We start from the raw sequence: 26,350 nt of genomic DNA, 5'->3' as shown, positions 1-26,350 counted from the left end.
TTTTTCCTGATTTACTCCATATCAAATTTTTTGTTTGTGTGTGAATGTACTCTTGCCCCTCTGTTGGCTGCATGTACACTCATTGGCTATGACTAGAAAGCACCGGGCTAAACATAATTCAGAGGATGAGCTGCACTGGATTTAGTTTGAGTAAAGAGCAATTGAGATTGATAGAATTAGAGCTTTGGATAGCTAATGACTATTTTATTCCAGTTTATTTAAGTGTCTCACTAGTATGGCTGTTAAAGGGGAACCAGTAGATATGGTATGTTTAGATTTCCAAAAGACATTCCATAAAGTGCCAGATTAAAGATAAGATAAGGGATCATGAAGTTGGGGGTTAATATATTAGCATGGATAGAGGATTGGTTAGCAGACAGGAAGCAAAGAGTAGGGATAAATGGGGCATTTTCAAGTTGACAGGCTGAGCACCGCAAGGGCCTTAGCTATTTACATTATATATGAGTGACTTAGACCGAGAGAGAGAGTAATGTGTCTTAGTTTGTGCCGATATAAAGCTAGGTGGGAATGCAAGATATGAGAAGGGCACAAAGAGACTGCAAAGAGATAAGTAAGGGTTAATTGAATGAGCAACAAGAAAGCAGGTGGACTATAATGTGGGGAACAGGTAGGTTATTCACTTTGATAGTAAGAACAGAAAAGCAGAATATTTTACAAAAGGCATAAATATTGTGAACATTGATGTTCAGAGGAATTTGGATGTACTTGTACAAAGAACACAAAATGTTAGTACGCAAGTACAGTGAGCAATTATGAAGGAAAATGCCATGTTGGCCTTTGATTGGGGTACAAGAATAAGGAAGGCTTTGGTTCCTAAGGTGAGAGGGTTGTCCTATGATGAAAATTTGAGTAACTGCATCTATATTCTGTTGTGGAAGAATTAGAGGTGATCTTGTTGAAACAACATAAGAAAGATTCTGAAGGGGCTGACAGGATAGTCACTGAAAGATTGTTGCCCCTGGCTTAGGGAATCTAGAACGTGGGGGCAGAGATTCAGGATACGGAACCGATAATTTAGAACTGAGATGAGGAGGAATTTCTTCAATCAAAGAAAGTTTGGAATTCTCTCAATCAAAATAAACCAATAATCTATTAATCTAACAGTGAATCAAGGGATACAGGAAGCGATTGGAAAAGTAGAGATTCACCTGCAGATCAGTTGTGATCATACTGAATGATAGCTCAACAGGCCATGTAGTCTACTCCTGCTATTTCTTATTCTCTTACGTAAAACTGGTTGTAAGAGCCACGTCGGGTAAGTTTTGTCCATATTAATCTGTAAGAAATTCTGACTCATCCTGTTATAGAATTCCTAAAGTGCAGAAGGAGGCCTTTCGGCCCATCGAGTCTGCACAGACCCTCTGAAAGAGCACTACCGAGGCCCACTTTCCCACTCTATCCCCGTAACCTCACCTAACCTTCACATCTTTGTGGGAGGAAACCAGAGCACCCAGACGAAACCCACGCAGCCACTGGGGGGGGGGAACATGAAAACTCCACGCAGACAGTCACTCAAGGTGGAATTGAACCCGAGTCCCTGGTGCTGTGAGCAGCAGTGCTAACCACTGTGTCACCGTGCTGCCCATACAATGTTGAAGAAGCAGCTCAATAATACAGCAGTTGCTTCTAATCGCTGGGGGTGACCGATACAACTGCATGCCATTGGAAACTAAGCATACTTATAAATTATACTGCCCAGCATGGTTTGTTATTGCCAAAATGGCAGATGCAGCATAAATACAGCTGATGGCACTTTGACATCCGAGTGACCCAACAGAAATGTTCATGGATGGTCTTTGTGTATCTGTCAGCTCCAACCGTGGGCCATTGATTGCATTCGATCATAAGTTTCAGGGCAGTTGCTACAGCCTGGGTTACAGAGGTTGTTGGATCTGAAATTTTCAATCTAGTATGGAAGGTCTGATTTCTAGCAGATTTGTATTGTTAAAATGCCGACACTATATAGTGCCATCAGTAGCTTAAATTCAATTGCCCCACTGTATTCCCCCAGGAATTCATTAAATTGCATTTGTGAAAGTAATTGTTTTCACTTAATACTCACCTAATTGGTTGAACTTGATTCAACAATTACCATTTCTTGAATAGCAGTGATATGTGTTGTTTCTGTGTACTGTGACAAGTTACTCAGAACATAATAGATTATATTTACTACCAAGAAGGAAATACAAACCTCAAGGCTAACCCTTCACAGTGATGATCTTTTTAAAGAGAAAAGCATAGTCTATAGTTACCATGTGGGATCCTGATTTAAAACAAAATTAGACTCTTTCATTATTGTACCACAGGTTAAATAATAGAACAAACATGTATTTATATAGCCCTTTTTATAGCCCCTGGGTGTCCTAAAGCGCTTTTACTGTCAGTGAAGTACTTTGGATGTTTAATCAATATTGGGGGAAACTGGTAGCCAGTTTATACACAAATGGTGTCTTCCAAGATATTAAGGGGAACGAACGGTGTAGATTGGGAAAAACTATTTCAGCTGGTGGGGGAGCCTACGATTAAGGAGTGTAGTCTAACCACAGGTCCCGAAAGACATGCTTGTTAGGTGAATTGGACATTCTGAATTCTCCCTCGGTGTACCTGAACAGGCGTCAGAATATGGCGACTAGGGATTTTCACAGTAACTTCATTGCAGTGTTAATGTAAGCTTACTTGTGACAATAACAAAGATTATTATTATAAATTGAACTAGATCATTCAGGAGTGGAATTAGGAAACATTTATACATCAAAATGTAGTAGAAATTTGGGAAACTCTTTTGCAACTAGTGATTGATGCCAGATTGTTAGGATCCCTGTAGAAACTGGTAAAAAGACATTTGAATTTCCAGTGACTGACGGAAAGGATCACACACAATTTCAAGTTTGAAGACCTTAGCTGTAACAAACAAACTCAAAGGAACTATTTCAGTATGCAACTTACAACCTACAGAAAGGTTTCCCTATTTACCTTTGAAACAATCAAACATTTCCCTCCACAGTTGTACTTTACTCTGATCCTTAAGTGGACATTTCATTCTCCAGAAACCAGTAAAAAGCAACTGTCAGCTCCCAATGCCTTGCTTCCTTTTTCCTTTTACAGCAGGTTAACTTCTAATCCCCAAACTTACTTTCACGTTGAGAGTTACCCTGGAAATCCCTCCTTCTAGTCAAAGCTAAGCATTCTCCCAGCTTCCTGACAAATTTGGTCTCTTCAAACCGAGCGCGAACTCCCACCCACATTCTGCGTGGTGAACGATAAAGATTGGCTGCCTTCATCTCTGCTTTCTCTCTCTCAGATTCTTGCAACTGACCTGTCAGGGCTCTCTTAAGAAAAAGCCTGTAACCAGATCCTACAATGACCTGCTGTGGATTCTTCCACTCTCAAAGTGCATCTCCATGGCAATGTGAATCACATGGGCCTTGTATCCAGGTAGATATGCTGATTAGATATCCTTTAGACCCCCAACTCCATCCAAATCTGGAAATTAAATAGATAGTTTAAAGTATAACCATTTACAAAACCTGACATTTCTAACACCTCACTGGGACTTGGAGATTAAGTCTATCCACCAGCAGTACAGCTGCCCCGGCCATTGTTTACAGGTATGAATGCCTTTCAGCTTTTTCCCAGTAAAAGGGCTCTCCCTTTAACCTTTAACAGCAAAACCAGCCAAGCTTCTTGTTGGGCAGAATTCAGAGCATATCACATGACTTCCTTCATTGCTCTTTTATCCTAAGTTGAAGAGAGAGCCTCAAAGCATTCATATTTGTAACAAAATCAGAAGTTAATTTCAAATATGAAGATGGCTGATTTTGCTAAGCAAAGCTGTTAACGATATGGGGTAAAGGCGGGTATATAGAATTAAGTCTCAGATCAACCATAGTATCACTGAATGGTGGAACATGCTCAAGGAGTTAAGTGGCCTGCCCTTGTTCGTAAATTCTTATGTTGTGCCTAGCAAGGTTCCAAAGACTGTGGTATGATGAATGATTAGATAATCTGATCTGATGTTGGTCGAGGGATAAATATTGGTCGTGACACCAGATCAATTCTCCTATTTATTGTTATTTGAATAGTGCAACTGGATTGTTTCTTCCACCTGATTGGACAGATTGGGACTTCAAATCTCATTTGAAAGAGTACCTCTGAAGGCAGTACTCCCTCAATAATTGCTAGTCTATTTTATGGGTTGAATTCTCTAAAGTGTGTCTCGAACTTACAACGTCTGACACAGAAGTAAGAGTATTAGCACTGAGACAAATTGGGGATACCATTGTAGATTTTTATCCTGGACTGCTTCTGGAATGGCTCATGTTGGCTTTGAGCCATTACCACAGCACTCAACTCTAATCATCATGCTTTACCTAGGCAGTCTTGTAAAAGACCAGGCGGAAGCATTTTCAGCCATCTTCAGACAGAGGCGCCAAGTGGATGATACCTATCAGCCTCCTCCTGAGTCCCCCAGCATCGTGGACTTGAGTCGTTTTGATTCACTCAGTGATATCAAGAGATGGCTTAAGGCACAGTATACTGTAAAGGCAAAAGGCCGGACAACATTCTGGAAGTACTACTGAAGATTTGTACTCCAGAACTAGCTATCCCCTAGCGAAACTGTCCCAGTGAAGCTACAGCACTGGCATCTACCCAAAATGTGGAAAATTGCCCATGTCTATCCTATCTACAAAAAAGCAGGACAAATGCAATCTCCATCAGCATTGTTTTGATCATCAGAAAAGTGATGGAAGGTGTCATTGACAATGTTATCAAGTGGCACTTGCAGAGTAGTAATCTGCTCACTGACATTCTGTTTCTTATCATAGAATTTACAGTGCAGAAGGAGGCCATTCGGCCCATCGAGTCTGCACCGGCTCTTGGAAAGAGCACCCTCCCCAAGGTCAACATCTCCACCCTATCCCCATAACCCAGTAACCCCACCCAACACTAAGGGCAATTTTGGACACTAAGGGCAATTTATCATGGCCAATCCACCTAACCTGCACATCTTTGGACTGTGGGAGGAAACCGGAGCACCCGGAGGAAACCCACGCACACACGGGGAGGCCATCTAGATCAGGCCATCTAGCTCCTGGTCTCATTACAGCCTTGATACGAACCATAGAATCCCTACATTGTAGAATGAGGCCATTCGGCCCATCGGGACTGCACCGACCCTGCAAATGAGCTACCCTTTACATTCTCCCATCCACCCCGCCCAATCCCTGTAACCCCATAACCTAATCTGCACATCCATGGGCACTAAGGGGCAATTTAGCATGGCCAATCCACCTAGCCTCTACATATTTGGACTGGGAGGAAACCATGGTACCCGGAGGAAACCCACGCAAACAGGAAGAACATATGAAATGAAATGAAAATCGCTTATTGTCACAAGTAGGTTTCAAATGAAGTTACTGTGAAAAGCCCCTAGTCGCCACATTCCGGCACCTGTTCGGGGAGGCTGGTATGGGAATTGAACCGTGCTGCTGGCCTGTATTGGGCTGCTTTCAAAGTCGGCGATTTAGCCCTGTGCTAAACCAGCCCCTCCACACAGACAGTGACCCAAGGCTGGAATTGAACCCGAATCCCTGGCGCTGTGAGGCAGTAGTGCTAACCACTGAGCCACCGTGCCACCCACAAACATGAACAAAAAGGATTAACTCAAGGAGTGGCGAGAGTGACTATCCTTGACATCAAAGCAGCAATTGACAGTGTATGGCATTAAGGAACATGGTTGTGGTTGTCGGAAGCTAATCATCTCAGTCCCATGATATCACTGCAGAAGTCTCTGGGTAGTGTCCTAGGCTTAACCTTCTTCAGCTGATTTATCAGTGACCTTCCCTCCATCATATGGTCAAAAGTGAGGATATTTGCTGATGATTGCACAACTTTCAGTGCCTTTTGCAACTCCTCAGATGCTGAAGCAGTCCCCAGAGTCTGTCCAACATCTACAAGATACAAGTCAGGAGTGTGATGGAATACTATTCACTTGCTTGTATGAGTATGGCTCAAGCATCACTTTGGAAACTCAACACCATCCAAAACAAAGCAGTCTACTTGATCAACACCCCATCCACCAATTTATAGATTCACACCTATTGCCATCTATGCACAAGATGGATTGCAGCAATTCACCAAGGCTCCTTCAGTAGTACCTTCCAAACTCATGGCCTCTACCACCTAGAAGGACAAGGACAGCAGGCACATGGGAGCACCACCACCTGCACATTCTCCTCTGTCTCACACACGAACCCTAACCTGGATCTATCTCACCGTTCCGTCACTATTGCTGGAGCAAAATCCTGGAACTCCCTTTCTAAGAACTCTGTGGTCCTGGATCAGATGAAGTGCAGCAGTTCAAAAAGACGGTTCATCATCACTTTCTCGAGGGCAATTAGGGATGGGGAGCAAATGCTGGCACAGCCAGTGATGCCCATAACCTGTGAAAGGGCAAAAAAATGAAATGAAAAAATGAAAATCGTTTATTGTCACAAGTCGGCTTCAAATGAAGTTACTTTGAAAAGCCGCTAGTCGCCACATTCCACTGCCTGTTCGGGGAGGCTGGTATGGGAACATGCATGAAGTCAGTTTCTATACGCTTATTAATGGCACCCAATTGTATAGGAATGATGCTAGGGCAGTTGTAATATCTGATTTGACAACAAGCCACCAGATCTGGTCGCTGGAAAATGGAACTTCTGAATTGTATCTGTAAGCTGCAAATATAATGTTCTGGAGTGTTTATTATATTGAAGTTTAGAATCTTTCACTTGTTCATGCACAAATGGAGCTACTTTTGTAACAAAGAGGAAATGCTGTAAATATGCAGACTGTCAGAATCTGAGAGGTAGAAACATTTAACCGGGGAAACATTTATAATGTCCAAAACCGATGTATTTGATTAGCGTAATGGGTGAGCAGAAATTCCCTCAGGTTAAAGACTGGGAAGACTGAAGCCATTGTTTATGGTCCCTAATCCAAACTCCATTTTCTAGCTATTGATTGCATTTAAGACCTTACGAAATAGGAACAGGAGTAGGCCATTCAGCCCTTGAGCCTGCTCTGCTATTCAATAGGATCGTGGCTGATTCGACATTCCTTACGTCCACTCTCCTGTCCTTTCCCCGTAACCCTTGATTCCATTACTGATCAAGAAACTATTTTTCCAGGGACCCATTTTTACCAACCGGCCGACCTTCGCGACCCACGCCGGCCGACCTTCGCGACCCACGCCGGCCGACCTTCGCGATCCACGCCGTCCGACCTGCGCCACCTACTATTTTCTCTTACCTTGTTTGCTGCTGACAAAAATGGAGGAAATGGTTTTGGGTCCCTTTGGCCCTCGTACCCTCCAACAATGGAACCTGTTGGGTGAAGGTGAAGCCTTCCGGTGTCGGAAAGTATGGAGTCTCCATCTGTCCAAAGTTCTGCATTTTTTTCCTGTAAAATTTGATCAAATAAACCCCCCCCCCCGAACTTGTTAAACAAAATAAAAATAAAATGAATAAAATAAATGAAAAAAATTAAAATGAAATGAATAAAATAAGTGAATAAAACCCCCCCCCGAACTTGTAAAACAAAAAGCTGCGACCGTTAAAAAAAAAAAGCGTCCGCATTGCGCAGGCGTGCCCGATCACCGGCGCGTATGCGCATAGTTTTGCTCATTCGCGCCGATGATCTGGCATGCATGCGCAGTGCGGCTGCATTTTTTTTTTACATGTTCACGGCCATTTTGATAGCCTCTTGTAGCCGGCGTTATTAACAGCCGGCCGCTGGGGCTGTTGCGTGCAGATTTGCGCGATCAGGAGCGCCACGACGGACGGCTCCGCGACCCTCCCGACACTCGCCCACGGGTCGCGCCCCCGAGTTTGACAACGCCTGGTCCATCTCAACCTTAAATGTATAAAACGACTCTGCCCCCATAGCTCTCTGCGACAAGGAGTTCCAAAGACTTACAACCCTCTGAGGGAAGAAATTCCTCCTCATATCAGTCCTGACAGTTCGTCAGTCCCCTAGCCAAGCTAATAAATTACCCCTAATCTCATCTGATCTTACCTTGTGTATTAACCTTTTGTGCGGCACCTTGTCAAATGCCTTCTGGAAGTCGAGGGACATTAATTACATCTACAGGATCCCCATTATCCATCTGGCTTGTTACATCTTCAAAGAACTGAAGCAAATTAGTCAAACACAATTTAATCTTCATTAAACCATACTGACTCTGATGGATTTTGTTTTGACTTTCCAAATACTGTGTTATTACTTCCTCAATAATTGTTTCTAACAAATTCCCAACAACAGATTTTAAACTAACTGATCTATAGTTTCCTACTTTCTGCCTCCCTCCCTTTTTGAATAAGGGTGTTATAATGGCAATTATCTCTGCATAACCTGTTACTATTGGAATGCTACTAGTGTCCCCCACTGTGAAAACTGTGGTTCAGTGTGTCTGCCATTTCTGTGTTCCCCACTATTGACTTCTCTCCCTATTGATTTCTCTCCCTGGCAACAGTCTGAGGTTAAGCCAGTCAGTTTGCAATCTTGGTGTCACATTTGACCTTAAGATGAGCTTCCAACCTTATCATTAAGACTACCTATTTAATCTCCGTAACTTTACTCCTCAGCTCACCTGCTGCTGCAAACCTGGTATGCATGCCGTCGCTACTTCTGGACTTAACTATTCTAATGCACTCCTGGTTTGCCCCCTCACATTCTACTCTCTGTAAACTTGAGGATATTGAAAACTCTGCTGTCCAAGTCTTAACTGGGACCAAGTTCCATTCCCCTATCACCCTTATGCTCATGGAATTGCATTGGCTCCTGGTCTAGCAATATTTTGATTTTAAAATTCTCATCCTTGTTTCCAAATCCCTTCACTGTTTATCCCACCGTACCTCTATAGTACCTCCAGCCCCTATCCTCCTAGATATCTTTATTCCTCTAACTCTGACCTCTTGAGCATCCTCTATTTTAATCACTCCACATTGTATCGCATCTTCAGTTGCCTAAGCCCCCAGCTCTGGAAATCCTTCCTTACATCTCGCTACCTTTTTCCTTATTGATAATGATTGTTCAAAGTTCCTCCCTTTCAATTATCTCTGTATTACCTGTTACTACTGGATTGTCCTCCACTGTGAAAACACTGTGTCTGCCATTTCTGTGTTCCCACTATTGACTTATCTCCTTTACACCATAAAACTTCAAAAGCTCGGTAGCTTTTGACCAGCTAACCTAATATCTCTATGTGACAGGGTGCCACACTTGGTTTTATAATGCTTGTGAAATACTTTAGGATGTTTTATTACTGTAAAGGCACGATATAAACATATGTTGTTCTTGTTGAGTAGAGGTAAAAAAGCAAAATATTTGAAATAGGACCCCAACTCGCCTCTAACCTGCCAATTTCCTGTTTTTCTAGTGGACTGCCAGTCTCCTCATAGGAGGCACTTTTGTCATTTACGTATCATTTTACTGAGGCTCAGTGTCTTCATTTAGCAAGGATTGCATTTTTAGTCACAAGTCGATGGGTTTCCCTTGCCTCGGTAAAGCTGGGTGATTTTAGGAGGAAGCAGTTGCTCCTGCTCTTTAACTGGAACAGTTCTTTAGTACCACAGAAATGTTCCAATTCAGAAGGAGGCTATTCGGCCCATCGTGTCTACCTTCGCCAGCTCACTGAATAAATAATCACTTAGTGCCATTCTCCTGCCTTCTCTCCATAACCCTGCATATTCTTCTTGTCTAATTTCCTTTAGAATGCTTTGGTTGAACCAGTAACCACACTCTCAGGCAGTACATTCTGGACCTTAACCACTCGCATGAAAAAGTTTCCCCTCCGAAAAGTTCCAGAGATGTAGAGGAAAGGATTGCAAAGATGATTCTGGATAGGAGCGAAAGTAACAGGGTAGTTGTTATGGGGGACTTTAACTTTCCAAATATTGACTGGAAACGCTATAGTTCGAGCACGTTAGATGGGTCCTTTTTTGTCCAATGGGTGCAGGAGGGTTTCCTGACAGTTTGTAGATAGGCCAACGAGAGGCGAGGCCATATTGGATTTGGTACTGGGAAATGAACCTGGACAGGTGTTAGATTTGGAGGTAGGTGAGCACTTTGGTGATAGTGACCACAATTCGATTACGTTTACTTTAGCGATGGAAAAGTATAGGTATATACCGCAAGGCAAGAGTTATAGCTGGGGGAAAGGCAATTATGATGCGATAAGGCAAGACTTAGGATGCATAGGATGGGGAGGGAAACTGCAGGAGATGGGCACAATTGAAATGTGGAGCTGGTTCAAGGAACAGCTACTGCGTGTCCTTGATAAGTATGTCCCTGTCAGGCAGGGTGGAAGTGGTCGAGCGAGGGAGCCATGGTTTACTAAAGTAGTTGAATCACTTGTTAAGAGGAAGAAGGAGGCTTATGTAAAGATGAGACGTGAAGGTTCAGTTAGGGCGCTCGAGAGTTACAAGTTAGCTAGGAAGGACCTAAAGAGAGAGCTAAGAAGAGCCAGGAGGGGACATGAGAAGTCTTTGGCAGGTAGGATCAAGGATAACCCTAAAGCTTTCTATAGATATGTCAGGAATAAAAGAATGACTAGGGTAAGAGTGGGGCCAGTCAAGGACAGTAGTGGGAAGTTGTGCGTGGAGTCCGAGGAGATAGGAGAGGTGCTAAATGAATATTTTTCATCAGTATTCACACAGGAAAAAGACAATGTTGTCGAGGAGAATACTGAGGTACAGGCTACTAGACTAGAAAGGCTTGAGGTTCTTAAGGAGGAGGTGTTAGCAATTCTGGAAAGTGTGAAAATAGATAAGTCCCCTGGGCCGGATGGGACTTATCCTAGGATTCTCTGGGAAGCTAGAGAGGAGATTGCTGAACCTTTGGCTTTGATCTTTATGTCATCATTGTCTACAGGAATAGTGCCGGAAGACTGGAGGATAGCAAATGTTGTCCCCTTGTTCAAGAAGGGGAGTAGAGACAACCCCGGTAACTATAGACCAGTGAGCCTTACTTCTGTTGTGGGAAAAGTCTTGGAAAGGTTGATAAGAGATAGGATGTACAATCATCTGGAAAGGAATAATTTAATTAGAGATAGTGAACATGGTTTTGTGAAGGGTAGGTCGTGCCTCACAAACCTTATTGAGTTCTTTGAGAAGGTGACCAAACAGGTGGACGAGGGTAAAGCAGTTGATGTGGTGTATATGGATTTCAGTAAAGCGTTTGATAATGTTCCCCACGGTAGGCTATTGCAGAAAATACAGAGGCATGGGATTCAGGGTGATTTAGCAGTTTGGATCAGAAATTGGCTAGCTGGAAGAAGATGGGAAATGTTCCGACTGGAGTCCAGTTACTAGTGGTGTACCACAAGGATCTGTTTTGGGGCCACTGCTGTTTGTCATTTTTATAAATCACCTGGAGGAGGGCGTAGAAGGATGGGTGAGTACATTTGCAGATGACACTAAAGTCGGTGGAGTTGTGGACAGTGCGGAAGGATGTAACACGTTACAGAGGGACATAGATAAGCTGCAGAGCTGGGCTGAGAGGTGGCAAATGGAGTTTAATGCAGAAAAATGTGAAGTAATTCATTTTGGAAGGAATAACAGGAAGACAGAGTACTGGGCAAATGGTAAGATTCTTGGTAGTGTGGATGAGCAGAGAGATCTTGGTGTCCATGTACATAGATCCCTGAAAGTTGCCTCCCAGGTCGAGAGGGTTGTTAAGAAGGCATACGGTGTGTTAGCTTTTATTGGTAGAGGGATTGAGTTTCGGAGCCATGAGGTCATGTTGCAGCTGTACAAAACTCTGCTGCGGCCGCATTTGGAGTATTGCGTGCAGTTCTGGTCGCCGCATTATAGGAAGGATGTGGAAGCATTGGAAAGGGTGCAGAGGAGATTTACCAGGATGTTGCCTGGTCTGGAGGGAAGAACTTATGAGGGAAGGCTGAGGGACTTGAAGCCGTTTTCTTTAGAAAGAAGAAGGTTAAGAGGTGACTTAATTGAGGCATACAATATGATCAGAGGATTAGATAGGGTGGACAGTGAGAGCCTTTTTCCTCAGATGGTGATGGCGAGCACAAGGGGACATAGCTTTAAATTGAGGGGTGATAGATATAGGACAGATGTCAGAGGTAGGTTCTTTACCCAGAGAGTAGTAAGGGCGTGGAATGCCCTGCCTGTAACAGTAGCGGACTCGCCAACATTAAGGGCATTTAAATGGTCATTGGATAAACATATGGACGATAAGGGAATAGTGTAGATGGGCTTTAGAGTGGTTTCAAAGGTCGGCGCAACATCGAGGGCCAAAGGGCCTGTACTGCGCTGTAATGTTCTATGTTCTAGGTTCATGTCACTTCTCGTTTTTTTTAACCAATTAATTTAAATCCGTGTCCTCTCATTCTTGATCCTCATGAGTGGAAACTGTTTCTCTCTATTTACTCTGTGCAGACACCTCATGATTTTGAAAACTTCTATCAAATCTTCTCTCAACCTTCTTTTCTCTAAGGAAGATATTCTTATTTTCTCCAACCTATCGAAGTTCCCAGTTTCTTTGCTCCTTCCATACCAGTGCTTTTAATATATATTTTTCCTTCAACTGAGGGTAGCTGCCCCCATCACCCACAAGATGGTTGATGAGGCCTGTGACCATTTTTTTCCAGTTTCTGCTCTTTCCCCTTTCACTCTCTCCTAGGTCCCTGATCAGGTTTTCCTTTACTTTGCCTTTCCCCTCACCAGCCTTCACATTCAGCACATTTTAGCCACCTGGGAGTGTGATGCCACCAACAAATGCCTTTTCCTCTACCCATTTAGTATTCTGAAATAGCCATTCCTTCTCTTACACCCTGGTTCATCTCTCAATCATCCTTTCCCTTTCCACTGTGCACTTTGATGCAACACAGGAGATGTAACACCTGCCCTTTTACCTCCTCTCTTCCCACTGCCCAGACCAAGTGAACCTTCGACTACTTTCCGTTTAGTGTACTGTGTTCGCTGCTCACGATGCAATCTCCTATGCATTGAAGAGACTAAATGCAGGTGGGATGACTGCCTTGTTGAATATCCCCCTCCGGTAAACCTGCTGAGCATCCCTCGTTAGATGTTTAGCTGCTGTTGTATAAAGAGTTAAAGGTTCTGCTCCTTTTCACAAACACCTTTATTTCACTTTAACACACAGCAGAAAACTCTTTCACATCACCCCACAGAAAGGCCACCTGAAGCCTCTTTACATATCGGTGTCAATTATTGGATACTTAACATAAACGAGAGAACTAATTGGAAAGTCTCTTAACCCATTACTTAACATCCCTGAGCTTCTGGTTGCTTGTCATTTTAATTCTTTCTGAAAATTCATCAACCTGAAATGTTTAAAAATATATATATATATTTATTAAAGTTTTTTAACACAATTCTTCTCCCTCTCCCTTACAAACAATAACCCCCCCCCCCGTAACAAAAAAAAACGAGAAATCGCGCAGAGCAAGATATATACATGGCAAAATTATATGTTTACACAGCTTTGTACACTGGCCCTCACCCGTACGTGCCAGTTTCCCCAACCCTTCATGTTATCTCTTGCTCATCCACCCTCCCAGGCAGTCCCCCCCCCCCCCCCCCCCGTCCCCCGTGTCCCCCCCCCCCCCCCCCAAGGTTGCTGCTGCTGCTGACCGACCTTCCTCTACGCTCCGCGAGATAGTCTAGGAACGGTTGCCACCGCCTGTAGAACCCCTGCGCAGACCCTCTCAAGGCGAACTTAATCCTCTCCAACTTTATGAACCCAGCCATATCATTTATCCAGGCCTCTAGGCTGGGGGGCTTTGCCTCCTTCCACATTAGCAAGATCCTTCGCCGGGCTACTTGGGAGGCAAAGGCCAGAATGCCGGCCTCTTTCGCCTCCTGCACTCCCGGTTCGTCCACTACTCCAAATATTGCTAGCCCCCAGCTTGGCTTGACCCGGACTTTCACCACCTGAGATATTGCTCCCGCCACTCCTCTCCAGAACCCCTCCAGTGCCGGGCATGACCAAAACATATGGACATGGTTCGCCAAGCTCCCTGAGCACCTTCCACATCTGTCCTCCACCCCAAAGAACCTACTCAACCTCGCCCCCGTCAAGTGCGCCCTGTGGACCACCTTAAATTGTATCAGGCTGAGCCTGGCACACGAGGAGGAGGAATTAACCCTACCTAGGGCATCAGCCCACAGACCTTCCTCGATCTCCTCTCCCAGCTCCTCCTCCCATTTACCCTTCAACTCTTCTACCAGCGCTTCCCCCTCTTCTTTCAACTCCTGGTGTATTTCCGACACCTTGCCCTCCGCGACCCATACACCCAAGATCACCCTATCTTGAACTTCTTGTGCCGGGAGCAAAGGGAATTCCCTCACCTGTCGCCTCACAAAAGCCCTCACCTGCATATATCTAAAGGCATTTCCCGGGGGTAACCCGAACTTCTCCTCCAGTGCCCCTAGGCTCGCAAACGTCCCGTCGATGAACAGGTCCCCCATTCTTCCAATCCCCGCCCGATGCCAGTTCTGGAACGCCCCCGTCCATCTTCCCCGGGACAAACCGGTGGTTACCCCTGATCGGGGACCACGCCGATGCTCCCATTGCACCCCGGTTCCGTCTCCACTGGCCCCAGATCCTTAGCGTTGCCGCCACCTCCGGGCTCGTGGTATACTTTGTCGGCGAGAGCGGCAGCGGTGCCGTCACCAACGCCCCCAGGCTCGTTCCTTTACAGGACGCCATCTCCATCCTCTTCCATGCCGCCCCCTCTCCCTCCATAACCCACTTGCGGATCATCGCCACATTTGCTGCCCAGTAGTAGCTCCCCAGGTTTGTCAGCGCCAACCCTCCTCGGTCCCTACTGCGTTCCAGGAACCCTCTCCTTACTCTCGGGGTCTTATTCGCTCACACAAACCCCATAATACTCCTGCCTACTCTCTTAAAAAAGGCCTTAGTGATCACGATGGGAAGGCACTGAAACACAAACAGAAACCTCGGAAGGACCACCATTTTGACCGACTGCATTCTACCCACCAGCGAGAGCGGTAACATGGCCCATCTTTTGAAATCCTCCTCCATTTGCTCCACCAACCTAGTCAGATTCAGTTTATGAAGGGTCCCCCAACTCCTGGCTATCTGGATCCCCAGATTCAACCTGAAATGTTAACCGTTTCTCCCTCCAGAGATGCTGCCAGACTAATGTCAGCATTTTATGTTTTTATTTTAATTCTGTGTGCCACTCTCACTTTAACACCTCTGTCCCCCATATTTTTATCATGAAGTTTAATGTAAGCTCAAGGAACAGCAACTGATCTTTTAATTAGGTTCTTCTATAACCTTCTGGACTTAACATTGGGTTCAGCAATTTTAGATCATAACCTCTGCCCCTAGCTGTGTTGCTGATATTCCACTTTCCCCATTAATAACTCCTCTTGACCCATCTTTATTTTCTTGCCCCATGATTATCTGTTTTCTGCCTTGTGCCACCATCCCTGTTAACATTGAATATCTCATGCCTTACAGTTTATCGTAGGCTCCCCACCCCGCAACCCCCACCCCCTTCTCTTTCTCCACAGATACTGCTTGACCTGTTGAGTATTTCCAGCATTTTCTATTTTTATTTCAGATTTCTAGAAGTGCAGCATCTGGTGTTTATTCCAGGAGAGAAACCAGAATAGAATAGTTTCCTAGTTTGTTCTTAAAGTTAACCTGATTTTGACTGTCATTCTTTATTTCTTCTGCCCCTTCCAAAATAATCACATTTAATTTAAAGGTTTCAATCCAAGTGTCCTTAATTTATTTTGGTAAATATATTTCCAAATGTTCAGACATATATTTTTGAGCAAGTTGTTCGAATGTTACAACAGAGATATTTATTCCTGTTATTTGCAATCGCAGGATTGAGCTTGCTTGGGGTGGCACGGTAGCACAGTGGTTAGCCCTGTTGCTTCACAGCGCCAGGGTCCCAGGTTCGATTCCCGGCTTGGATCACTGTCTGTGCGGAGTCTGCATGTTCTCCCTGTGTCTGTCTGGGCTTCCTCTGGGAGCTCCGGTTTCCTCTCACAAGTCCTGAAAGACGCACTGTTAGATGATGTGGACATTCTGAATTCGCCCTCTGTGTACCTGAACAGGCGCTGGAATGTGGTGACTCGGGGCTTTTCACAGTAACTGCATTGCAGTGTTAATGTGAGCCTACCGGTGACATTAATAAAGATTACTATTATTATATGTTCATTTGCCTTTAGAAAATGGGTTGAATTCAGCTTAAAATGATGAAACGGAAGTCTCTTCTGTGTGCTCAATATAAAAATATGAAATAAAATAGAGGATGCTGGAAATAGCTAAAAGGTTTGGATGACTGATGGAATCGGAGGTGGTGGGGGGGGGGGGGGGGTCTATAGTCCATAATTATCTTTAAATTGACAGTTTTGGTCAAAGAAAAGTCAAACTGAAATAATGCCACACTGTAGTTCACACAGGATTATGTGGCAGGCACAGCACAGAAACAGTATGGGTACACTTAGGACTGAGTCATGTTGGATGGGGTAAAGGGTGCTTCACCCTGCATTTCACTGTTCCAATCATTGTATCCTCAATTATCTTCAAAAATGGTCATGAGAGTTAAGGTTTGGATTTATACAAACCACTGAAAATGCCATTGAGCGTTTTTAGTTTTACATATTACAAATTATTTTTTTCCAATCAAGGGGCAATTTTGGGTGGCCAATCCACCTACCCTGCACATCTTTGGGATGTGGGAGTGAGACTGACCCACGCAGACATAATAATCACTTATTGTCACAAGTAGGCTTCAATGAAGTTACTGTGAAAAGCCCTAAGTCGCCACATTCTGCCGCCTGTTCGGGGAGGCCGGTACGGGAATTGAACCCGTGCTGCTGGCCTTGTTCTGCAGTACAAGCCAGCTGTTTAGCCCACTATGCTAAACCAGCCCCTCTGACATGGGAGAATGTGCAAACCCCACACTGACAGTGACCCGGGGCTGGGATCGCACTCTGGTACTTGGCGCCGTGAGGCAGCAGTGCTACAGTGCGCCACCATGCTGCCCACATATTACAAATTCTGAGTTTATCATCCATCAGAGCAAATGGTTGTTATATGATTGTTCAAAGCTGAATGAAAGAATTACTATCTACGCTATTCTCAATTTTCAAAATGAAATCTTTTGTTTCTTGGTGTGGACATTGCTGATGATGACAAAAATGGCCTGGGCAGCATGGTGTTTATCTTGAAACGGAACTTGAAGGTGAAGATGTTTCCATGTACCTACTCCCTTTGTTCTACTTTGGTGGAAGTTGTGTGTTTTAAAGTGCTGCAGTGCACCCTGTCGATAATGCATAATGCAAATATTGGACATTACTACATCATATTCTTCATTTGTGCCTTGTACATGGTGAATAGGCCTTGGAACCATTTCTTTCAGCGTACGCAGCCTTGTACCCAGTCTCTGGCCTGCTGCAATAACCATGGAATTTGTGTGGCTGTTTATGTGGTGGTTAGATTCTTTCATGGTGGAGATTGTCATTGGCCAGAACATTTGTGGCATAGATGTTAGTCACCATTAATAATCCAAACCTGAATGTTGTCTGGAGTAGTTATGGACTGCTTCAGTGTGTGAAGTAATGTTATCTAACCATTAGTGTACAGCACCACCTCTGTCTTTATGGAGAAAAGGCCAATGAAGAAGCACCTGAAGATAGTTCGAACTTGCTTGCGGCCCTGAGGAGCTCCCGCGGCCCTGAGGAGCGCAGGCGGCCCTGAGGAGCGCAGGCGGCCCTGAGGAGCGCCCGCAGCCCTGAGGAGCGCCTGAGGAGCCCCGCGGCCCTGAGGAGCGCAGGCGGCCCTGAGGAGCTCCCGCGGCCCTGAGGAGCGCAGGCGGCCCTGAGGAGCGCAGGTGGCCCTCAGGTGCGCTCGTGGTGATGTCCTGGGGCAGAACTGACTGACCTCCAACAGACGCAACCATTGTTCTATGTGCTGGGTGAATCTAACCACTGAAGAATCTCCTCCCAATTCTCACTCACTATCGATTGTGTCGCACTGAGTTGATTGCTGTCTTGGTGTATAGGACAATCACCCTCATCTCTCCTCTAGAGTTCAGCTATTTTGTCCGTCCTGCAGCAAGGCTACAAATGAGGTCTGGATCTATGTGACCCTGACAAACAAAACTGAACATCGATTAACATATTGTTGAGGAAGTTTGCAATTTGGCAGTTCGATCTGCTAATCTAATAAGACTTGCTGGAATTTTAAAAATATAGGAGGGGAATCTGTTATTTCCAGTTTTTCATTATTCGTTGGGATCAGGTATTCATTTTGGTGGATGGCCAAAATTTTGATGTTCCTCATTTAGGGTTGCCTTAAGCTGGTATTAGGTGCCTGGAATTGTTCAATTTCTGATCACTAATATTTTACTTCATTGAACTCTAAAAATGAAGCAAGCTTTGCAAATTAATTTGACACCTATCTTTTTGTACGATCGACATAACTGCCCTGTTCATACCAGATTATGTTTAAAGTGGCGTGGAGCCAGAAAGCCTCTTGTGGCAATCTTACAAATTCATGTATTTGTGTATTGGGTATGATTCAAGATTACTGTCTATTGGTGAGAAATTGGTAATATGACCAATGGGAAAGGTGATAAACTGTGATATATAACTTTTGTTGCTGTTTATGAAATGATCACGTATTGAAATATGTTCTGAGCAAATATGTGACACGATATCTGATGAGTAGTGAGAATGTTTTTACCTGTTTCCTCATTTGTTTTTTGAACTGGGATAACAGAATATTAATTACCGGTAAGTTTTTAAATGCTTAATATTTGTAAGTTTTATAAGTTATCGATTTGTTCTTAATGCAGGGCAACCCAATCGAACAGATGGGTATGAAGAGACCCCAGCTATATGGGATGAACAACAATCCTTATTCACAGCAGCAGCATCAACAACAGAGTGGACCTTATCCTGGGCAACAATATGGACCTCCCACACCACAGCGTTATCCAATGACCATGCAGGGTAGAAATCAAAGTAACATGGGAGGAATACAATACCCACAGCAACAGGTAAACATATGTTAAGCAAAAGTTGAAACCATTTTCAGACTTTTTCAGATCCCAATAGTTCTTGTGTAACTCTTTAGGAAACTTGAAATTCAGTTTTCTATTGAGCCATGGAATCATGGAGGTGGAAAATGTTGCTTGTTTTTGCAATTGTCGATTTTCTAAAGTAGCCTGGGACTGAAGTACACCGCATTCTGCAGCGAATAATCATATATCATGGTAGTCTGATCAGGAGGCACAGATAGCCTAAGCGTTGAAGTTTGCATTGTTTATAATACTCATTTAATACTGCAGTCAGACAATGCTGCTGAGAAACTATTCCCATGAATCAGTTACTTTTAAATCATCTTTGTAGTGAGCTTATAATGAATAAGGGGACAGATGTTTTTCTTTTAAGGGTGTCTCCCATCTAGATCAATCAATATGGATTGTTAAAGCTGTAAGTATCAAAATCAGAAAGGGTTCTTAAGTGCAAACAACAAAGGAGCATAGAACCAAAACTTGCTGTTTAGTAATACTCGTGCAGAAGGATTAATATGTGCAACAAAATCACTAAATTTCTTGAATGTTAGCTTGCCGTAATCATAGAATCTCTACAGTGTAGAAGGAGGCCATTCAGCCCATCGAGTCTGCACCGACACTCTGAAAGACCCACCTGGGCCCATTCCTCCACCTAATCTGTACATCCCTGGACACTAAGGGGCAATTTTATCATGGTCAATCCACCTAATCTGCCCATCTTTGGACTGTGGGAGGAAACCTGAGCACCTGGAGGAAACCCACGCAGACGTGGAGAGAAAGTGCAAACTCCACCAAGGCTGGAATTGAACCCAGGTCCCTGGTAATGTGAGGCAATAGTGCTAATAACTGTGCCACCGTGATCAGAAAATATTTATATCATAATGGTTTTAATTAAGGGGTAAAATATCTGAAGAATCTTCATTGGGCTATGAAGCTAGGGATTAATTATTTGACAACTCAACTTTCTTAAGTGATCTAATTGAATTTGGATCTAAAGTTATGGATACCTCCAAGATGGATAGAGGGTAGGAAGTTTCTAAATATTTGCTGGAGTACAGTTCACTGGGTACTCGATGCTCTCTGGTACTTTGTTGTGTACTTCATGTGTGAACCCAGAGTGAGTGCTGCCAGGCAACTTGACTTTCGGATTATTTATCACAGCTGAACTAGAATACTTTCCAACAGGTAATGATCAAAATCAAAAGGCCACGTGTATTGCATCGTGAAGGTGATCAACATTTTTTGTGGGTTGTGGTTATGCTTCAAACTCTGAACCTAATTTGTATCATGTTCTGCAAAATACATTATTAGCTCGCTGTTCTATTATTGCAAGGTTGAAGCTGCCTGACTTTAAGATTTCCCACAATAATTCTAATTTGGGGAAAATAAACTCTTCAATTAGTAATAGAATCATGTGTATTGTGTGGGTGTGCAGTGGATCACAAACTGCAATCCATGTTACTGACAGCCCTAATGATAAATGAATGCAATATCTGTATTACCATATCTTAGTAACTAAAAGAAATAAGAGATTGACTTTCATAAAAAATTCTAAGTAGTGGCTATTTTAAGAATCATTTAGCATAATGTACATTTTTTCCTCTTTTTAATTCCCTCTAGTTTAACATTGCTGCAGTCTCCTTGATGTTTAAATGTGGTGACGTTTATTCCAGAATAATGAATTATCTAGTGTGTTGTTACCGCATTTGAGAAATTGTTAATTGGCTCAAGACCTTCCGTCCTGGTGTCAAATTCAGTGAAGCATTAATAACTCGCATATGAAGTGTTTAGGAATATAAGATCCAAACACTCAATAATGCTCATTGCCTTGGCTAATTCTGTCAATTGTTAATTGATTTACTAATCTAATGTTATATAAACTTGAAATGTTATTGAGTAAAATCTGGCTGGTCAGTAGTGATTGTTGCTTTTACACGTTTATATTGAAGAATAAATTTCAAATTCTTAAATTGACTGTCCAATGTGGCAGAAGAAAGAACTTTCCGAGGCTAAACACAACTGAATCTTGCTTGCTAGCGTTGATTTAACTTTGTAAGATATAGGAATTGCCATCTATTAAAATAGGACAGTGCTGTAGTGTGTCATGCTTCCTGCTGTCTCACAAATTCCATGTATTTACCATGTTCCAGAAAATTTTACAAATGATGAGGATCAGTGATTTCACTTAATAGGATAAATATTATTACAAAAAAAATGGTACATTTAACTCTTAAATGTGAACAGGAACATGAAAAAAGTAAAGCAAAAATGTATTTGTGGGAACCTTTTTGAATGCAAGTAATGCGTGTTATGGATGATGGCATTGCAATTTAATTCCCTCTCGTTTAGGGTTATTAATATGTGTGCATATCTATATTTTAGCCTGAAGCTTGAAATAATTTTCATCAGTGTGAATTATAGTAACTCTATTTTGAATTGTATCAATTGAAATGTCATGTTTGCACTGATGTTTGTTGGTGAATTAAGAAAAGAAAGTTAGCAAACAACATACGGTGGGGGGGAATTCACTCGGTGGTTGAAGTGTTGGTACATGATAATTGTATATTAATTGTCTTTAATTTTACATAGGTGGCAGGTATTAATAGGACTTTCCTTGATATATCAAGAGAATGTTACTGAAATTGCTGTGGGGTTGAATTAGATGGTGTAATATTTTACTCTAAATAAATATAAGACAGAGTGATGATACTAAGATTGCAGGAGTTGCGGATAGTAATGAAGTTTGTCAGAGAATACAACAGGATATAGGTAGGCTGCAAAATTGGGCCGAGAAATGGCAGATGGAATTTAACCTGGACAAATGTGAGGTGATGCATTTTGGTAGATCCAATTCAGGTGGGAGCTATAATAATGGCAGAACCATCAGGAGCATAGATACACAGAGAGATCTGGGCGTGCAGGTCCACAGATCCTTAAAAGTGGCAGCACAGGTGGAAATGGTAAAGAAAGCAGATGGCATGATTGCCTTCATCGGACGGGGTATCGAGTATAAAAGCTCGCAAATTATGTTACAGTTACATAGAACGTTGGTTCGGCCACATTTGGAATACTGTGTCCAATTCTGGTCACCACACTACCAGAGGGATGTGGAGGCTTTGGAGAGAGTACAGAAAAGGTTGCCAGGATGTTGCCTGATCTGGAGAGTATTAGCTATGAGGAGAGATTGAATAAACTGGGATTTTTCTCCCTAGAGAAACGGAGGCTGAGGGGTATAAATAGGGTGAACAGTTGCGGGCTTTTTCCCAGGGCGGAAATAATAATTACAAGGAGGCACAAGTTCAAGGTGAGGGAAGATAGGTTCAGTGGAGATGTGTGAGGGAAGTTTTTTTGTACAGAGGATGGTGGTAGCCTGGAATGCACTGCCAACTGAGGTGGTTGAGGCAGATACGTTAGCGACCTTTAAGACTTATCTGGATAGACACATGAACAGACTGGGTATAGAAGGGTATAGGCGGTTGGTCTAGATAGGACACGTGATCGGCGCAGGCTTGGAAGGCCGAAGGACCTGTTCTTGTGCTGTACTGTTCTTTGTTTTAAAGATTGGCTCCAATACTACCTTTCACCAACTGGCTTTCCGAATTAGAAATGGGAGCAGAGAATGGTTGCTTAAAGTGAAATTGAAAGCTTAAAAAAAGCTCAGGAGAAAAACTATAAATCTTGGTCGTCACTGTGAGAATTGGCAGAAAACAAGTGTAAGTTTTTGAAGTATGTAAACCTCCAATGTTCTCAGTCTTCACTATATGACCAGTGGAAGAATGAAATTGATATGTGGAAATGGGTTGTGCCCTATGAAAGAGGACACAAGATGTGTCCTAAGCTTTATTACTTCCTACCAGAAGTAAAGTATTTTGTGAGTTGGATGCCATTTGTTCGATACTGATGGAGCTTTGGATCCTCTATTAAAGTTCTAGCTTACAAGAAAAATGAATGAGGCATTGTCAGACAGTTACAAATGTGAGGTTTTATAAGATTGTTGTGTTTTGGGCCTGTCTCTATAGTTTATGCCAAGATGGAGGAATGAAGGGGGACCTGCCTGAATTCTGCTGACAACAGCTTGGGTGCCTTGGTTGTTAAAGGTTAAAGGGGGAAGGGGAAGGTTGTTTTACTGAGAATGTGGTGCAGGTTATTCACACTTTAAACAGTGATGTGAGTGAGTGGCTGCACTGACGGTGGATAGACTATTCCTCCAACTCTCTCATGGAGGTGTTAGGAATATCAGATTTTATAAATGGTTATAATTTAAATTGTCGATTTAATTCCAAGATAGACTGAAGTTGGGGATATAGAACATAGAACGATACAGCGCAGTACAGGCCCTTCGGCCCACGATGTTGCACCGACATGGGAAGTCAAAAAACAAAAGCCATCTAACCTACACTATGCCATTATCATCCATATGCTTATCCAATAAACTTTTAAATGCCCTCAATGTTGGCGAGTTCACTACTGTTGCAGGTAGGGCATTCCACGGCCTCACCACTCTTTGCGTAAAGAACCTACCTCTGACCTCTGTCCTATATCTATTGCCCCTCAGTTTAAGGCTATGTCCCCTCGTGCCAGCCATTTCCATCCGCCGGGAGAAGGCTCTCACTGTCCACCCTATCTAACCCCCTGATCATTTTGTATGCCTCTATTAAGTCTCCTCTTAACCTTCTTCTCTCTAACGAAAACAACCTCAAGTCCATCAGCCTTTCCTCATAAGATTTTCCCTCCATACCAGGCAACATCCTGGTAAATCTCCTCTGCACCCGCTCCAAAGCCTCCACGTCCTTCCTATAATGCGGTGACCAGATCTGTACGCAATACTTCAAATGCGGCCATACCAGAGTTTTGTACAGCTGCAACATGACCTCATGACTCCGGAACTCAATCCCTCTACCAATAAAGGCCAACACTCCATAGGCCTTCTTCACAACCCTATCAACCTGGGTGGCAACTTTCAGGGATCTATGTACATGGACACCTAGATCCCTCTGCTCATCCACACTTCCAAGAACTTTACCATTAGCCAAATATTCCACATTCCTGTTATTCCTTCCAAAGTGAATCACCTCACACTTCTCTACATTAAACTCCATTTGCCACCTCTCAGCCCAGCTCTGCAGCCTATCTATGTCCCTCTGTAACCTGCGACATCCTTCCGCACTGTCGACAACACCACCGACTTTAGTGTCGTCTGCAAATTTACTCACCCACCCTTCTGCGCCCTCCTCTAGGTCATCTATAAAAATGACAAACAGCAACGGCCCCAGAACAGATCCTTGTGGTACGCCACTTGTAACTGAACTCCATTCTGAACATTTCCCATCAGCCACCACCCTCTGTCTTCTTTCAGCTAGCCAATTTCTGATCCACATCTCTAAATCACCCTCAATCCCCAGCCTCCGTATTTTCTGCAATATCCTACCGTGGGGAACCTTATCAAACGCTTTACTGAAATCCATATACACCACATCAACTGCTCTACCCTCGTCTACCTGTTCAGTCACCTTCTCAAAGAACTCGATAAATCTTGTCTCTTATAATCCCCTCCAAGACTTTACCCACAACAGACGTGAGGCTCACCGGTCTATAGTTGCCGGGTTGTCTCTACTCCGCTTCTTGAACAAAGGGACCACATTTGCTATCCTCCAGTCCTCTGGCACTATTCCTGTAGCCAATGATGACATAAAAATCAAAGCCAAAGGCCCAGCAATCTCTTCCCTGGCTTCCCAGAGAATCCTAGGATAAATCCCATCAGGCCCCGGGGACTTATCTATTTTCAGCCTGTCCAGAATTGCCAACACCTCTTCCCTACGTACCTCAATGCCATCTATTCTAATAGCCTGGGTCTCAGCATTCTCCTCCACAACATTATCTTTTTCCTGAGTGAATACTGACGAAAAATATTCATTTAGTATCTCGCCTATCTCTTCAGACTCCACACACTACTTCCCATCCCTGTCCTTAACTGGCCCTACTCTTACCCAGTCATTCTTTTATTCCTGACATACCTATAGAAAGCTTTAGGATTTTCCTTGATCCTACCTGCCAAATACTTCTCATGTCCCCTCCTTGCTCGTCTTAGCTCTCTCTTTAGATCCTTCCTCGCTACCTTGTAACTATCAAGCGCCCCAACTGAAACTTCACTCCTCATCTTCACATAGGCCTCTTTCTTCCTCTTAAGAAGAGATTCCACTTCTTTGGTAAACCACAGTTCCCTCGCTCGACGCCTTCCTCCCTGCCTGACCGGTACGTACTTATCAAGGACACGCAGTCGCTGTTCCTTAAACAAGCTCCACATATCCAGTGTGCCCAACACTTGCAGCCTACTCCTCCAACCTATCCCCCCCAAGTCATGTCTAATGGCATCATAATTGCCCTTCCCCCAGCTATAACTCTTGCCCTGCGGGGTATACTTATCCCTTTCCATCACTAACGTAAACGTCACCGAATTGTGTTCACTGTCCCCAAAGTGCTCACCTACCTCCAAATCTAACACCTGGCCTGGTTCATTACCCAAAACCAAATCCAATGTGGCCCCTCCTCTTGTTGGCCTGTCAACATATTGTGTCAGGAAACCCTGCTGCACACATTGTACAAAAAATGACCCATCTAATGTACTCGAACTATATCTTTTCCAGTCAATATTTGGTAAGTTAAAGTCTCCCATAATAACTACCCTGTTACTTTCGCTCTTATCCAGAATCACCTTCGCCATCCTTTCCTCTACATCCCTAGAACTATTTGGAGGCCTATAGAAAACTCCCAACTGGGTGACCTCTCCTTTCCTGTTTCTAACCTCAGCCCATACTACCTCGGAAGAAGAGTCCCCCATCTAGCATCCTCTCCACCATCGTAATACTGTTTTTGACTAGCAGCGCCACACCTCCCCCTCTTTTGCCTCCTTCTCTGAGCTTACTAAAACACCCAAACCCCGGAACCTGCAACAACCATTCCTGTCCCTGCTCTATCTATGTCTCTGAAATGGCCACAACATCAAAGTCCCAGGTACCAACCCATGCTGCCAGTTCCCCTACCTTATTTTGTATACTCCTGGCATTGAAGTAGACACACTGAAGTAGACACATTTAGAAGATTACTAACTCGTGTTTCTACCTGGGTGCCAGGCCCCTGTGATTCATGTTGCCATGGAGATGGGCTTTGATTGGGAAAGAGTCCATTGTGATACTTTGCCGTTCAGGAGTGCCTAGGTGGGGTTTCAGAGGGTTG

The 26,350-nt window shown here is 43.6% G+C and overlaps 1 protein-coding gene across 7 annotated transcripts in view; it reads left to right on the top strand.

The window, feature by feature from the left end:
* Positions 1-26,350, top strand: part of arid1b (AT-rich interactive domain 1B) — a 717,990-nt gene that overhangs the window by 112,342 nt on the left and 579,298 nt on the right. For all 7 annotated transcript variants that reach the window (XM_072507646.1, XM_072507663.1, XM_072507657.1 and 4 more), the window contains exon 2: positions 18,896-19,099. In XM_072507646.1, coding sequence (XP_072363747.1) covers positions 18,896-19,099 — 204 coding nt within the window. The remainder of the gene's footprint in view (positions 1-18,895; positions 19,100-26,350) is intronic.

Source organism: Scyliorhinus torazame, chromosome 1 (assembly GCF_047496885.1).
Source record: "Scyliorhinus torazame isolate Kashiwa2021f chromosome 1, sScyTor2.1, whole genome shotgun sequence".
Classification (NCBI taxonomy): Eukaryota; Metazoa; Chordata; class Chondrichthyes; order Carcharhiniformes; family Scyliorhinidae; genus Scyliorhinus; species Scyliorhinus torazame.
The sequence above is the reverse complement of the archived record's forward strand: the minus strand, read 5'-3'. Positions and strand labels throughout refer to the sequence as shown.